The sequence below is a fragment of the Astatotilapia calliptera genome, chromosome 22 (assembly GCF_964374335.1).
Source record: "Astatotilapia calliptera chromosome 22, fAstCal68.1, whole genome shotgun sequence".
Classification (NCBI taxonomy): Eukaryota; Metazoa; Chordata; class Actinopteri; order Cichliformes; family Cichlidae; genus Astatotilapia; species Astatotilapia calliptera.
The window spans coordinates 7,704,929-7,718,859 of record NC_137442.1 but is presented as its reverse complement, the minus strand read 5'-3'; the positions used below and the strand labels follow the sequence as shown (position 1 = coordinate 7,718,859).

General features: G+C 40.0%; 1 protein-coding gene across 2 annotated transcripts; it reads right to left on the bottom strand.

Annotated features, from left to right (window-relative positions):
* Window positions 1–7,792: 7,792 nt before the first annotated feature.
* LOC113015048 (uncharacterized) lies at window positions 7,793–11,633 on the bottom strand. 2 transcript variants are annotated; one of them, XM_026156954.2, is made up of 8 exons: window positions 11,419–11,633; window positions 11,147–11,227; window positions 9,589–9,702; window positions 9,294–9,338; window positions 8,773–8,829; window positions 8,451–8,602; window positions 8,219–8,340; window positions 7,793–8,128 (listed from the first exon to the last, which is right to left on the bottom strand). In XM_026156954.2, exons 1-8 carry the CDS (start codon window positions 11,543–11,545, stop codon window positions 7,942–7,944), a joined length of 885 nt encoding a protein of 294 aa, XP_026012739.2. In that variant the 5' UTR covers window positions 11,546–11,633; the 3' UTR covers window positions 7,793–7,941. The 2 variants fall into 2 exon arrangements, with proteins under 2 accessions (XP_026012739.2, XP_026012740.2); XM_026156955.2 differs by lacking the exon at window positions 8,773–8,829 and having other exon boundaries at window positions 11,419–11,622.
* Window positions 11,634–13,931: the final 2,298 nt, after the last annotated feature.

Here is a 13,931-nt window from a genome sequence, read left to right as displayed (position 1 = left end):
GACAGCGCTTGGAACCATAAGGCAACAAAAAACTGTGAGAAATAAATTAGGCTCTGCCTGTGATTCACTCTTTGCTTCTCTTCTTCCTTCCATCCCATCATTTCATATATCACTCTCCACTTGCTGTCTATGTGAGAACAAGGCACAACTTGCTATTGCGATAAACTATAATTTAATTATCCACACTTAACAACTCTTGCACTTAATCTATAATAAAATGATGACAGAAAAATGTTATAGCACTGCCTTTAGTAGCCTCACACAGCTCCTGCTGTTTCCTCCTCATGTCCTTACCAGGCATGTCTGGACAATGTTATATCATGAGTAATATTTTTTTTTTAAAAATCCATCTAAATAAAACACACACATGCACGCACACACAGGGACATTTTAGACCTTCTTCAGAATACTGTATATACTATGGGCATCATGGTGCTGATCCAGAATCTTTTTTTTATTATTATTTATTACTAGAGCTACAATAATAAAGCAATGAGGAGGGGGAAGTAATAAATATGAAATAATGTATTTATGATGATTCCATTTGTTTCACACAAAGCTTATTACATATTTAAACTGTAGAGATACAATAATTTTACTGCTGTAAAATTCAAATTTTGTCTTATTTAAAATATAAATCTAATATAATCTGCTTCTTAATGTATGTTCTTTAAAATACAGCGTGTGTTTTTAATATATTATAATTATAATAATGCATAATTATGTGGACATGCATATTAGATCATTTTTTAGTGAAATATAATCCCTCCAGAAAGGCCGGAAAAGCCCGGAAACTTACTTTAAAACTAAATATGCTCCTAAAACAGTGACAGAGCTACAGACCCATGACAGCCTTACACAGGTAGCCAGCAGCTATGACCAGCACTACTTGTGCAGTTAATAAAAGGACAGGTAATGTTTGTCGCGCTGTTGCACACACAGCACGCTCGTTTGTTTCAGTTCATCAGTTGCAACAAGACAACTTACCAACGTGTACGTAATAAGCCAATACCCCTGGGTGCTACACACTACAGTGTACGCTGTACACCTACTTACTGGTTTTGTCGCATCAGTCTGTGTCTCTGAGTTAACTTGTGTTTCTCCTACAGCTCCGTGTGGTGTTATCTGTTTAAGTATATCCGGTTTTATGGTGGAAGTGTTTTGGGTACCGGAAGTGAGAAAATAAAGGTTGAAGTTGTTTGCTCTACAAGGTGTCGTCTCTTTCCCTACCGAAAACCACGACATGGTGTCAGAAGTGGGATCGTTGTAAGTGCCTTATCATCGGGGAGTGACAGCAAGCGACTTTGGGAGTGGTAAAGAGTTTTCTCGAGACGAAAGATGTCGGACGAAGAAGCGGGAGCTAGCGCAACAGTTATGCGGCCTCGCACACCACCGCCCCACCAGCGAGCTAACGGCGGCTACAATGCTAACGCTAACCTACCCCCGAATGCCACTTTCACCATCCAGCCCCCCGAGATGTTCGATTTCTTGAAGCCACAGCATTGGGAAAAATGGATACGGAGGTTTGAAAGGTTTCGACTCGCAAGCAACCTACACCTTAGCTCCGAGGCTAACCAGGTGAACACTCTCATCTACTGCATGGGGGATGAAGCAGATGATATCCTCCGAGGACAAGCGTTATCTGACATACAGAGACAGCAGTATCAAGCAGTAAGAGACACTTTGGAGATGTACTTTGTTCCCAGGAAAAACATTATCTATGAGAGAGCCCGCTTTAATCAGAGAACACAGCAAGCTAATGAGACCGTAGACTCGTTTGTCACTGCACTTTACGCTTTAGCTGAAAACTGCAGTTATGGTGCGCTGCACGATGAGTTAATAAGAGATCGCCTCGTCGTGGGTCTGAAGGACATCAGCCTAGCGGAGAGACTTCAAATGGACAAAGATTTGACGTTAGAGAAAGCGGTTAACCAAGCCAGGCAGTCAGAAGCCATCAAGAAGCAGCAGTCGGACATCAGAGGGGAAAATAAAATGGAAATAGATGCTGTGTCAGCTAAGCACAAGGAACAAAGGCATTCAACGTTCAAACCCCGTGGAGATCGCAAATACACATCAAAGGACAAAACATCTAATGGGAGATCATGCTACAGGTGTGGGAAAACCCCTGCACATGGTAAAGATCAATGCCGAGCGAAAGATGTATCTTGTCACTCATGTGGTAAAAGAGGTCATTTCAGTAAAGTGTGTAAATCTGTTAAGTCTGTGCATGTGATAGAAGCCGAAGAAAGCGATGTTACACCCGTGTTTCTTGGTTCTGTAGACGTAGGCTCAGATCCTTGGTATGCAGATCTCACTATCAGAAACCACAAGGTCAGATTTAAGATAGACACAGGAGCTGACGTATCTGTTATCCCTGCCCAGACGTTTTACAGCATAAACCAGAACGAGACAGGGTTATGCAAACCAGATAGACCGTTGTTTGGTCCGAGTGGTTCCCCACTTGACGTGTTGGGTATGAGCAGAGAAACACTTTGCAAAGGTGAACAGGGAATACAGGAAAATGTGTACATTATCAAAGATTTGCACGTAGCACTGTTAAGCAGGCCGGCAAGCGTCAAGCTGAACCTAGTGTGTAGAGCCGACAGTATCGACATGAATGTGCTGCACGGAAAATACCCGAAACTGTGTCAGGGTTTAGGCTTAATGCAACAACCTTATTCAATCAAGTTGAAGCCTGAGGCTGTGCCTTTTTCCCTGGCCACACCAAGACGGGTCCCCATCCCTTTGTTAGGAAAGGTGAAACGGGAACTGGAAAGAATGGAGTCCATGGGAGTAATCAGCAGAGTTGAAGAACCAACAGAATGGTGTGCAGGTATGGTCCCAGTGCCAACAAAAAACGACTCTGTGCGTATTTGTGTTGACCTCACTCACCTCAATGAAGCAGTGTGCAGAGAAAAGTACATCCTGCCTTCGGTTGAACAGACTCTAGGTTCTCTGGCGGGAGCTAAAGTCTTCAGCAAGTTGGATGCAAACAGAGGCTTCTGGCAGGTCCCATTGTCACCAGAGTCAGCACACTACACGACATTCATTACACCCTTTGGGCGCTTCTACTTCAACAGACTTCCTTTTGGAATAGCGTCTGCCCCAGAACATTTTCAGCGTAGAATGTCAGTAATCCTTAATGGGCTGCCAGGCGTGGTCTGTCACATGGATGATATTCTCATTTGGGGACAGGATCAGCAGGAGCACAACGCCAGACTGCACACAGTGCTCAATAAACTACAAGAGGCCGGTGTCACACTAAACCTGGAGAAATGTGACCTGAGCAAACAGGAAGTGAAGTTTCTTGGACACATCTTGTCTGCGGACGGAGTACAGCCAGACCCAGACAAAATTAGAGCAATTTCAGAAATGAAAGAGCCATCAAATGTCAGTGAAATGCACAGCTTTCTTGGGATGGTAAACCAATTAGGCAAATTTATCCCAGGACTTGCTGAAAAAGATAAGCCCCTAAGAGACCTGCTCTCGAAGAAAAATCAGTAGGTTTGGAGCTGCGCACAGCAAAAAGCATTCAGGCAGCTGAAAGGCGATCTAACGTCAACTCCCATTCTTGCACTCTATGACCCAAACAAAGAGTTAAAACTGTCTGCAGGTGCTTCCTCCTATGGACTGGGAGCAGTCCTATTTCAAAAAGAGGGAGAGCAATGGAGACCTGTTGCATATGCGTCTCGTTCTTTAACGGAAACAGAACAGAGGTATGCACAGGTGGAGAAGGAGGCGCTTGGACTAACATGGGGTTGTGAAAGATTCAAAGATTTCCTCATCGGGAGACACTTCTCCTTAGAGACTGACCACAAGCCACTCATCAGCCTGTTAGGCCAGCAAGCCCTAACCGAGCTTCCACCCAGGATCCAACGATTCCGCCTAAGGCTTATGAGGTACAGCTACACCATCTCACACACTCCTGGTAAAGCACTCCATACGGCAGATGCGTTGTCACGTGCACCTGTTAACCAAGACCCTGATTCAAAAGCTACAGCTGAATTTCTGGAAGACACAAATATTTATGTGGATGAAATTGTCAAATGCATGCCTGCTACCTCGACATACATCACACAGGTAAAAGAACAGCTAAAAACCGACAGCATATGTTCAGAGGTCATGACTTTTTGTCAGAGCAGCTGGCCAGAATACAGCCATCTCGTAGGCCCAATCAAAGCATATTGGCCACACAGAGAGACCTTAACTGTACATGACAATCTGCTACTGAAAGGCACCAGACTAGTAATCCCCACTGCTATGCGCCACTCTGTCCTAAGTGCCCTACATGAGGGGCACCAGGGAATGTCTAGATGCAGAGAGAGAGCCAGAGAGGCAGTGTGGTGGCCTGGTCTGAGTGGGCAAATAAACGAACTTGTGAAAAACTGCACCATTTGCATCAAAGAGCGTACTAACCCAGTACAACCTTTAATGCCAAGCCAACTCCCGGAGAGGCCATGGCAAAAAGTTGGTGCAGACCTTTTTACACTCAATGACAGCAACTATGTGCTTTTGGTGGACTACTACTCGAAATTTGTGGAAGTAGCCAAACTTACCCCCACCAGATTGGAAGATGTTATAGTACACCTAAAATCTGTCTTTTCCAGACATGGAATTCCAGAGCTTTTCTACACTGACAACGGACCTCAGTTTTCAGGACAACAGTTCAAAGACTTTGCAGCAACGTATGGGTTCAGACATGTAACAAGCAGTCCTAGATTTGCACAGAGCAATGGCGAGGCTGAGCGTCATGTCCAAACTGTGAAAAACCTGCTAAAGAAGGCAAAAGACCCATATCTTGCACTTCTAGCTTACAGAGCAACACCATTGGCTAACGGATATAGCCCGGCGCAACTACTGATGGGACGGAGACTGCGCACGCCAGTTCCCCAGCTTCCTTCCCTGCTCAATCCCAGCCTGCCCAATAAGAATACAGTGTTGGCAAAAGCGAGAGAGAGAAGGGCGAGGGACATCGGGCGACTGAACTTCCTCCACTCGCACCGGGGCAACCAGTGTGGATTACAGACACTAGGCGTGAAGGGACTGTCATAGAGTAGCTATGTTTCTGCAGTAGGTTCTAAGAAGTAACGAAAGTACAGTTTCCCATATGCAGTAAATGTTTCAATAAGTTGTTGTTTTCTGCGAAAGGAGGATGTGGTGTTATCTGTTTAAGTATATCCGGTTTTATGGTGGAAGTGTGTTGGGTACCGGAAGTGAGAAAATAAAGGTTGAAGTTGTTTGCTCTACAAGGTGTCGTCTCTTTCCCTACCGAAAACCACGACACTCCGGACCGCTAAAAATGCGCGTGCTCTTTGTGAGCTCGTTCCCGGCTCGTAACCAGCGCGTTCTGCCGTCAAGGGCGATCATTGGTTAAATATGATCATGTGACTGATGCAAGCCAGATCCTTTTATTTAGCAAAACTGTGATTAATATAGTTAAATATTATTGTTGAGGGGCACAGACAGGACTCCGCACGCACACACACATTAAAATTTTATTTTATTTTTTTAAAGTTGCCTCAACAAAAGGGCACTTTGGGCACCCATCAGGAAAGGGGCGGGTGCTCAAGCCCCTCTAGCCCCCCCCCTCTGCACGTGCCTGCTCAGCTTGTGGTACTGTGGTGAGAGATTAATGAGCGGAGTGAGACTGATGGTCATACTGCTGCTTCTACTACTGCTAATATACTACTAATAATGAGGTTATTGCTTCTAAAGGTGATAATCTTTGCTGCTAATCTGCTAATCTGGAACAGTATAGTTTGACATATTCAAGTCATCAGGACTTTTTTACTTCCAGTTTTGTTTTGTTATTTTCTGAATGAGTGTGAATCCCAGGCCCACATCACAGGTGTAGGTGTAAACAAAGGGAAGGTCTAATTGTAGGTGTCCTAGAATGGGTGAAAAGAGCAGATGAGTCTGGAGATCTTCAAAAGTAATCTTACACTCAGGTGTTAGCTTAAATTTGGCCGCATGTTTATGTTTTAGTGGATTCAACAGTTTGGAAAGTTGGGAGAAATTTGTGGCAAGCTAGTAGCACAGGCAGTGTGGTAAATTTAGCCAAAATAAAGTAATTGAAATTTACTCAGTAGATATTCATCATGATAAAAGAGGATCTTTGTAATCCAGTTCGACCAGGAACTCGGACATTACATACAAATGGAAGATACTTCCAGGGATGAACAGCTGGGCTGATGTTTGGTGAAGAAGTTTGGGATCGAACCGAAAAAAAGACAGAATTAATAAATGTCAATTGCTGAGAGGCTGCCACGACCACTTGGGACAGCTTGACCTAATAGCACGGCGTTTCTTTTTGTTAATGTTAATTATGATAATGTAAGAATACAAACCTGTAAGTAATGTTTTATATTGCATTCATTTCTCTCATCTTAGAAATAATATTAGTTTATTTTGAACTCAAAGATGAAATTCATGTCAATGTCGGTTTCCCTAATATTTAATCAATGAAAGTTAATTTGAGGCTTTACAGAGAAAAGATAAGTGAAGCTTTGCATCCCTCATCTAAAAGATACAACTGCAGTTAGCTATAAGATATCGGGAATTTGATTTTCAAAACTTTAAATACTGACATTTTTTGCTACTAAAGCAATACTGCGTGATACATGAATAGTATACGTGTCAAGTTTTACATTGATAGTAAACATTTATCTGCTCTGGGTTTCATGGTCTGGAAACATTTACCACAAATGTGTAATGGAAACATTTTGTTATCTGATGATGTGACGTGAGAAAAAGTCAGTCCCTTCACTGCTGCTTTTAGTTTAGATAAAACTTTATTAATCCCTCGGGTGGGTTACTCCGGGAAATTCAGTTCAGTTCACTTTTCGCCTCATTATTAACACTTGACTGGTTCTATTCTTTCTTTAAATTTCACCAAGTATTCTTAAAACACTGAAAGTGGCCTCAAGTTTGCTGGTACTTAAATAAAACTTCCTAGTCTCACTGACAAAAAATTTTAAATAAAATTGTACAGAAAGCAAATTCATAGAATCAGTGGCTAATCCTCGTACATGTTTTAGGATTGTGGAGGAAGAGAAAATGCAAATTTCACAGTGAAAGGCCCGGGAAGGTTTGAGCCCAGAATGTTGTTGATGTGAGGCAACAGTGCTAAACACTGCACCACCATGCCAACTAAGTTTTATGCAGATAAAAATATTTTACTCCAGGATATATGTTTTTCTTCTATTCTGGGAAGTTTTGTTCAGACTAGTGGTTGTTTGATGATCAACACTCACGTCTCACTGGAGCTCTGTTTTTCTTCACCTTCGTGTTGATGAATTTAAAGGACTGAGAGTTCCTCGTGCTTAAATAGTTAAATTTTCCTTAAATTCACATCAATGAAACATTCTGTCATTTTAGGATATAGATAATTTGTTGGTCAATAAGCTGATATCTTTTAGACATCTGGTATATTTAGCTTAGATTTAGAGCAGGGATCGTTTACTGAGAAAAGTATGACAGTGTTCACTGAAACCACACAGTAAATCATCTTCGTATGAACTGTTCTGGAAACGTGTGAGAGTAACACCAACAAGATGAAAGTATTTATTACTCAAAAATACAGTACAACTAATATATATTATATGAGTTAGTTATATTATATTTATAAAGCATAAAACTTGGATAAATGGTAACCAAACTCTTCCATTAAACTGAAGTTTTTGTATTTTTTTATAAATTTCTTAATGAAAAAATGAGGCAAATTTTTCATTTCCACAGCAGCAACGCCGCCGTACACCACAACAATACTGTTAATAAAAACAAATCACCAAAATATGTTATTCAGATTTATTCAAGTATATTTTATTTTTTACTAAAAGCAAATCTAGAAGAGATATACAGTTTAGATATTAACTTTGTAAACAAATCGCAACTCCAACGTCTGTATCTTTTACTGACACTCTTTTATAGACTGACTGAACTTTAGACAGTTGCACATTTACAATGTTCAGTCACTGTTTGTTTCTCACAAATACTTCTATGACGCGTTTTGCAGGACCAAAGCTTAGCTCCACCTTTTGCCTCCAGCCTTAAACAGCTTTGCTCATCAGGATTTGCCCCTTTTGTCCCATTCTTTAAGTCTTGATCTTTGTTTTTCCAAAAGGTCAAACTAAGAATTAAAACAAAACAGAAGATGTTCAGTAAAAAATGGTGACTTTCATTCTGGAAATGAATACAAATATTTTCACAATAATTGAACCTTGTGTTCAGCGGTGATCCGTCCGTCCAAACCCATGTGTTGTTTTTAGCTAAGTATATCAGTCCGATCCAGAACTTATCATCAGAGTTATTGGTTCCTTTTATTTTACTCTCCAGGAATTCCTGAAAGAATTTGTATTCAAATTATTCTGAGATGTTTCTGTTATGAGATGATGAAACAGCAGGATGTGATAAAATACATGAGAACATGAATCTGCAGCAGTGTGTTATACCTGCTCCTCCTTGCTGTTTATCTTAACCAGATCTCCTTTTTTAGCTCCACATTCACCTCTGCTCTCGTTCCAGGAGGTTTTAGCGATGGAGAAATAATAGCACTTTCCTTTATGTTTCTCCCAGCCATCTTCACATTTACAACCCGTCTGATCTTTGAAGAGATTACAACAACAACTTCAGTCTGGCGGAAAACGTCATTGTTCATGTTTTGTCCTCTTTCTGTCACTCCAACAGTCAATGTTTCTTTAAGCATCATCAGAGGATAAAAGTAATAAAAAGAAAATATAAAAATGTAAATGTAAAAAATACTTGAAAATTTACTTTTTGCATCAGGACATTGTGAACATGTAGGCTGCACCGTGCTCCATGGTTTTGGTTCTATTTTGGGGAAAAAAGGGGATCGGACTGTCATCCGTCTGATTTAAACTCGTCTTCGTGTGGTTTGGGAGCAGCAGGAGGCTTCTTCTGTCCTCCGTTTATATTCTAACTTCCTCTTTCTGTCAGTCCATCAATGTTTATTTAATCATCATCAGAGGGTACAAATATGTCAAAGACAAAATTCAAAACTTACTTTTCATTTCAGGAGACTGTGGACATGTGGACTATATTGTATTGTATAGCATCTTAGCACAATTTTTTTAAAATTAATCTCTTGTTCATCAAGAATGTCTCTGTTTTTCAAATACTGAACAGAAATTAACAAAAGTCTTATACTACAGCCAAAACAGGGTTTGGATATTCATGTAAGATCAGCTGTTGTGAACGTTGTAAATGAGAGTTTAGATGTCTGAAAAAATCCACCTTCGATCCAGCATTGCAGCTTTGGAGTTTCACATGCTTACCTTTCTGTTTGTTTCTTCCCTCTCTGTGATGTCCTTGCTTGAATGCTGATTTAAAAATGTGTAAGACAAAAAACAAAGAAATCAGTCAACAGCAAACTAAAAGACATGTAGATTTTTGAATTCCTTAAATTAAAAAAAGTATTTTATGACATGAGCCCTAAAAAGTTAAAACAAGTAAACACATCCACTTGAGAAATGTTAAACAGAAAGATTATCACTTTGCCCTCATTTAATTTTTTTTTAGAACACTATCCTTGTAAATATTATGAAAGAAAATTAAAATTGTAGCGCTCACAGGTAACACACAGAGCAATGACAGCAGCAGCCAGGAGAGCAATGACAACCAGCAGGACCGCTCTCTCTGAGAGTAGCTTCGAATGTCCGCTCAGCTCTGCTTGTTGAGGAAGCTCTGAAGAGTTAGCAAAGACAGAGATGTCACAGATATGAGAGATAAACGTGTACAGATTGCTGTCACAACAACGTGAGTTTAGAATATACAAGGTGTGATCAAGAATTTCTGACTCAGAAGAGTCACAAATAAGATGCTTCTTACAGCTGGCAGTTTAGAAAATAAAACACAATAACCCAGGTAATTTTATGTCGCTGATATTAGATATAAAGACTGTAGTCCTTCATGTGGACTTTCATTGAGCTGCAGTTTACTGGTTCTCTAAGTACCACCCAGGAAGACATGAAATAACTTTAGCTGAGAACTCCTCAACCAAACAACCTCAAACACAACGCTTCACTTCCTGTGGTTTCCAGCATTGCTCCTACTTTAGCATCAGATTAAGAGTTATTGAGAAATGTTAAAAGAACACAAGAAAACCTCTGAGTAAATGTTTGATTTTGTTTTTAATATTTTTATGATCCACTTTGTGATTTTGATCCTGAAAGCTCCTGTATATTTATATTTTACCTTTACTCACTGCTTGAAGTGAGATGAAACTCCTTTAAAGATACTTTCTCAGTTTCCTTTTTTCTGGCCTTTTTCTGGCTTTATAAAATAGGCGAAGTGAAGAGTGACAGGAAAGTGGAGGGAGAGAGAGGGTAAGACATGTGGCAAGGCCTGTGATGAGCAGACGATTGGCAGCTCATTCCAGTGAGCTAAACCAGCACCCACTTAAATGAAAATTAGACACCAGTATATCTCGATGCTTTATACATATATATACATATATATATGTATGTTTATAGTTACATGTAGACAATATCCATATCAATTTTATTTCCATCATTTTAACACTGACAGTCTATGACACCACCGTAAGTTTGTTAGTGAACAAATGCACATCTTTTTTTCCTTTTACGGGAACGCTGTCCATTGAATAAAATTCTGTCCATGTAATTTCTCTTTAACTTAATAAGGATATTTATTACCTTCTATTACCTTATTATACTTTAGATTAAAAAAAACTTTCTGTTTTTTCAGTACTACTTTTAATGTTTGAAGCCGATTGGCAAATTGCTCCCTTCTTCTGGGTTCTTCCTTGTAGAGTCTTTATTGATTGTTGGGGCTGTTTTTGTGAAATGCTGCCATATAAATAAAACTAAATGGAATTTAACTGATCTATTTGGTGCACACATTAACTGTAAAAATGCTATATACAGTAACATACAGCAAGATTTTTGGAGAGATTCAAATTAATTCATCCCCCCCCCCCTTTTTTTTTCATTGATTCACTCTCATTTTTTGTTTCCAAAGTCAGCGCTCTGTGTGACTTAAGAACATGTTTTTATTTTTAAGTAAAAAATACAAAATAGATTTATCTGATGGCTGTTTGCTTCCTGATCGATACTGAGTGCTGTTCAAAGTTCATCCTCCTGTTAAATAAAACCTCGTCTGTACCTACCAGACACATCTGTCGTGGACGGCTGAGTCCTTGAAATATTGACTTGAGAGAAAGTGGGATTAGCCACTGGAGAAGCTCTTTCTACAACACAAAACATGAAACCAGACTCTTAGTTAGTTAGAAATTCTTGTCTGTTGATAAATTTTATTTTAAAAATTCCCTACAAGGTTGTACTTAAAAAATAAAACAAGAAAACCACAAGAAACTGCTATTTTGAGTTTTTTTTCTGAGAAATCTTATTACTTATTAGAAAGATGAATATACAGACTCACCATTGGTCTCCCTCTTTGCTTTTATAAACCTCACATTAGAATAAAGCACTTCTTCTTCAGGCATTTTAATGCTTTGTGCTACCATCAGTGAGACTGAAAGAGAAGTTACACAACACACAGACAACATGAAAAACAACTTCCTGTAAAACGGAAGAAAGGGGAGGGCTTTATAAACCACAACTCCACAATATCTGACTTTTTCAATCTCATGTCATTTTCAAAAGAAATGTTTCACATCCATTTTTTGTGTGGATAAAATAAATAAATAATAAATATATAAAAAACGAAGAGGTAATTGAGATGACCAGACCGAATAACTGTTCGTAAGCACAAAGAAGTTGTAAATAATTCTCTTCATCTGTAATGAATCAATCAGTGTGCAATGCTTTCCTTTAAAAGTTAAGATCTTAAAATGTCGAAATGTCTTTTGTTATGACCTAAGATAATCTGTTGCCTCGAAGGTGTGTGTGTGTGTTGGTGGAGCTGCTGATTGGTTTGTAAAAGTTCCTGTGGCTGGATTGGATAATTGAATGGACCTGAGCATCTTAAACTCCAGCTGACAGCCACGTCTGTCCACTCCTTGTCGCGTCTACAAAGAACAAAGAACCAAGCAGTTGCAAGTAGCACCAAGTAGTTGTATGAGAGGCCATTTATGTGAAAAGGGAAAGACCATCTCTGAATCGAGGAGGAGGCCTAAGGGTACATCGTTCGCCATCTTACAATGCTGTGATTGCAGCCATTCCCCAACTCTCTGTGAATGGTAGTCATGGCCATTGATCAGTGGTCTTTGATCAGGGGGTTTTGGTCAATGGTTGTTGATCAATGGTCATGAGAAGCCCATTGTTCCTTCAGTGGGCTGGTTTCAGTCATTATGCAAATGTACTGTTTATAAGATTTGGGGAAACCTGCAGTCAGCTGAGGCTGAAGAAGTCACCTGGATGAGAGACGAAACGTTTCTCCCACAAAACGCTACGTCCAGATGATCAGAATCAACTTTTGGAAATTTACTTTCCTGGATGATTGAGAATGCATCAAGAAGATTATGTATGAATGATTTTCCCTGGGTTGTGTGAAATCCCAGAAAAGAAATAAACCCATACAAACCGAATCGGTGCACTAAGGTGTAGGTCTGTTAGGGGATGGGTGTTGACACTGGAGTGCAAAATTAACACCAATGGAAGATAGGCATGAAAAGGTCAAAGGGAGGGAGTGTTTGCCCAGGGCACGAAACAGGCTAGGACCACTCCTGTGATCATGTGACTCAGATAAAGACATGAGAAAAAGTCAGTCCCTTCACTGCTGCTTTTTGCCTCATTATTAACATGTGACTGTTCTAATCTTTCTTTACATTTCAGAATGTATTCTTAAAACACTACAGGGCCGTCCAATTTGCTGGCATATAAATAAAACTTGCTAGTCTCACTGTCAAAAAAAATATAAAGAAATCAAATTCATGAATCAATGGTTAACCTATGTACATGTCTTTGGATTGTGGAGGCAGAGAAAATGCAAATTTCACAGTGAGAGCCACAGGAAAGTTTAAACCCAGAACGCTCTTGATGTGAGGCAACAGTGCTAAACACTGCACCACCATGTCAACTAAGTTTTATGCAGGTAAAAATATTACATGTTTTTCTTCTATTCTGGGAAGTTTTGTTCAGACTGGTGGTTGTTTGATGATGAACACTCACGTCTCACTGAAGCTCTGTTTTTCTTCACCTTCGTGTTGTTGAATTTAAAGGACTGAGAGTTCATCATGCTTAAATATTTTCCTTAAATTCAGATCAATGAAACATTTGTATTCTGTCATTTTTAGGATACAGACAATTTGTTGGTCAATAAGCTGATATCTTTTAGACATCTGGTATATTTAGCTTAAATTTATAAGACAGAGCGGGAATCTTTTACTGAGAAAAGTATGAGAGTGTGCCCTGAAACCACACAGTACATAATCTTCGTCTGCACTGTTTGTGTGGAAAAATGTGTGAAAGTAACATCAACAAGAAGTCAACAGACTGAAAGTGTTTATTACTCAAAAACACAGCACATCTAATATATGATGTTAGTTAGTTACACTATATTTATAGTCAAAGGAGCTTGTAAAGAAAAGTGTCTGGACTTCTTTAAGTTGCTTGAAGACGTTTCACCTCTCATCCGAGAAGCTTCTTCAGTTCTAAGGTCAAATGGTGGGGAGTCCCAGATATAAACCTAGTGAGAGTATCCCCCCGCAGAGGGACAAAAGGACCCCCTGATGATCCTCTAATCGCCTGAGCCAAGGTGGGAAACTGGGTGTGGGTCCCAATCAGCCAGAGTTTTGGGTGAGCTCATTGTGAAACCTGGCCCCACCTTATCATGCGAATTCCTGAGGTCAGATGGCCCAGGATGTGAGTGGGCGTTAAGGCGTCTGGGGAGGGATCTCAAAACTGGATTATAGATGGCAGACAGTTGGTGTCGTAAACCAGCGGTCCCCAACCCCCGGGCCTCGGACCGGTACCGGTCCGTGAGTCGTTTGG

Bases quoted from the DNA above. Each gene is read 5' to 3' on its own strand.
- LOC113015048 (XM_026156954.2), bottom strand. From the start codon at position 11,545: ATGTTGTCTGTGTGTTGTGTAACTTCTCTTTCAGTCTCACTGATGGTA. The intron at 8,830-9,293 runs GTAAGCATGTGA...TCCCCAAAATAG, and splicing joins GGGAAGAAACAAACAGAAAG to AACCAAAACCATGGAGCACG. The intron at 8,341-8,450 runs GTATAACACACT...AAATTCTTTCAG, and splicing joins TAAACAGCAAGGAGGAGCAG to GAATTCCTGGAGAGTAAAAT.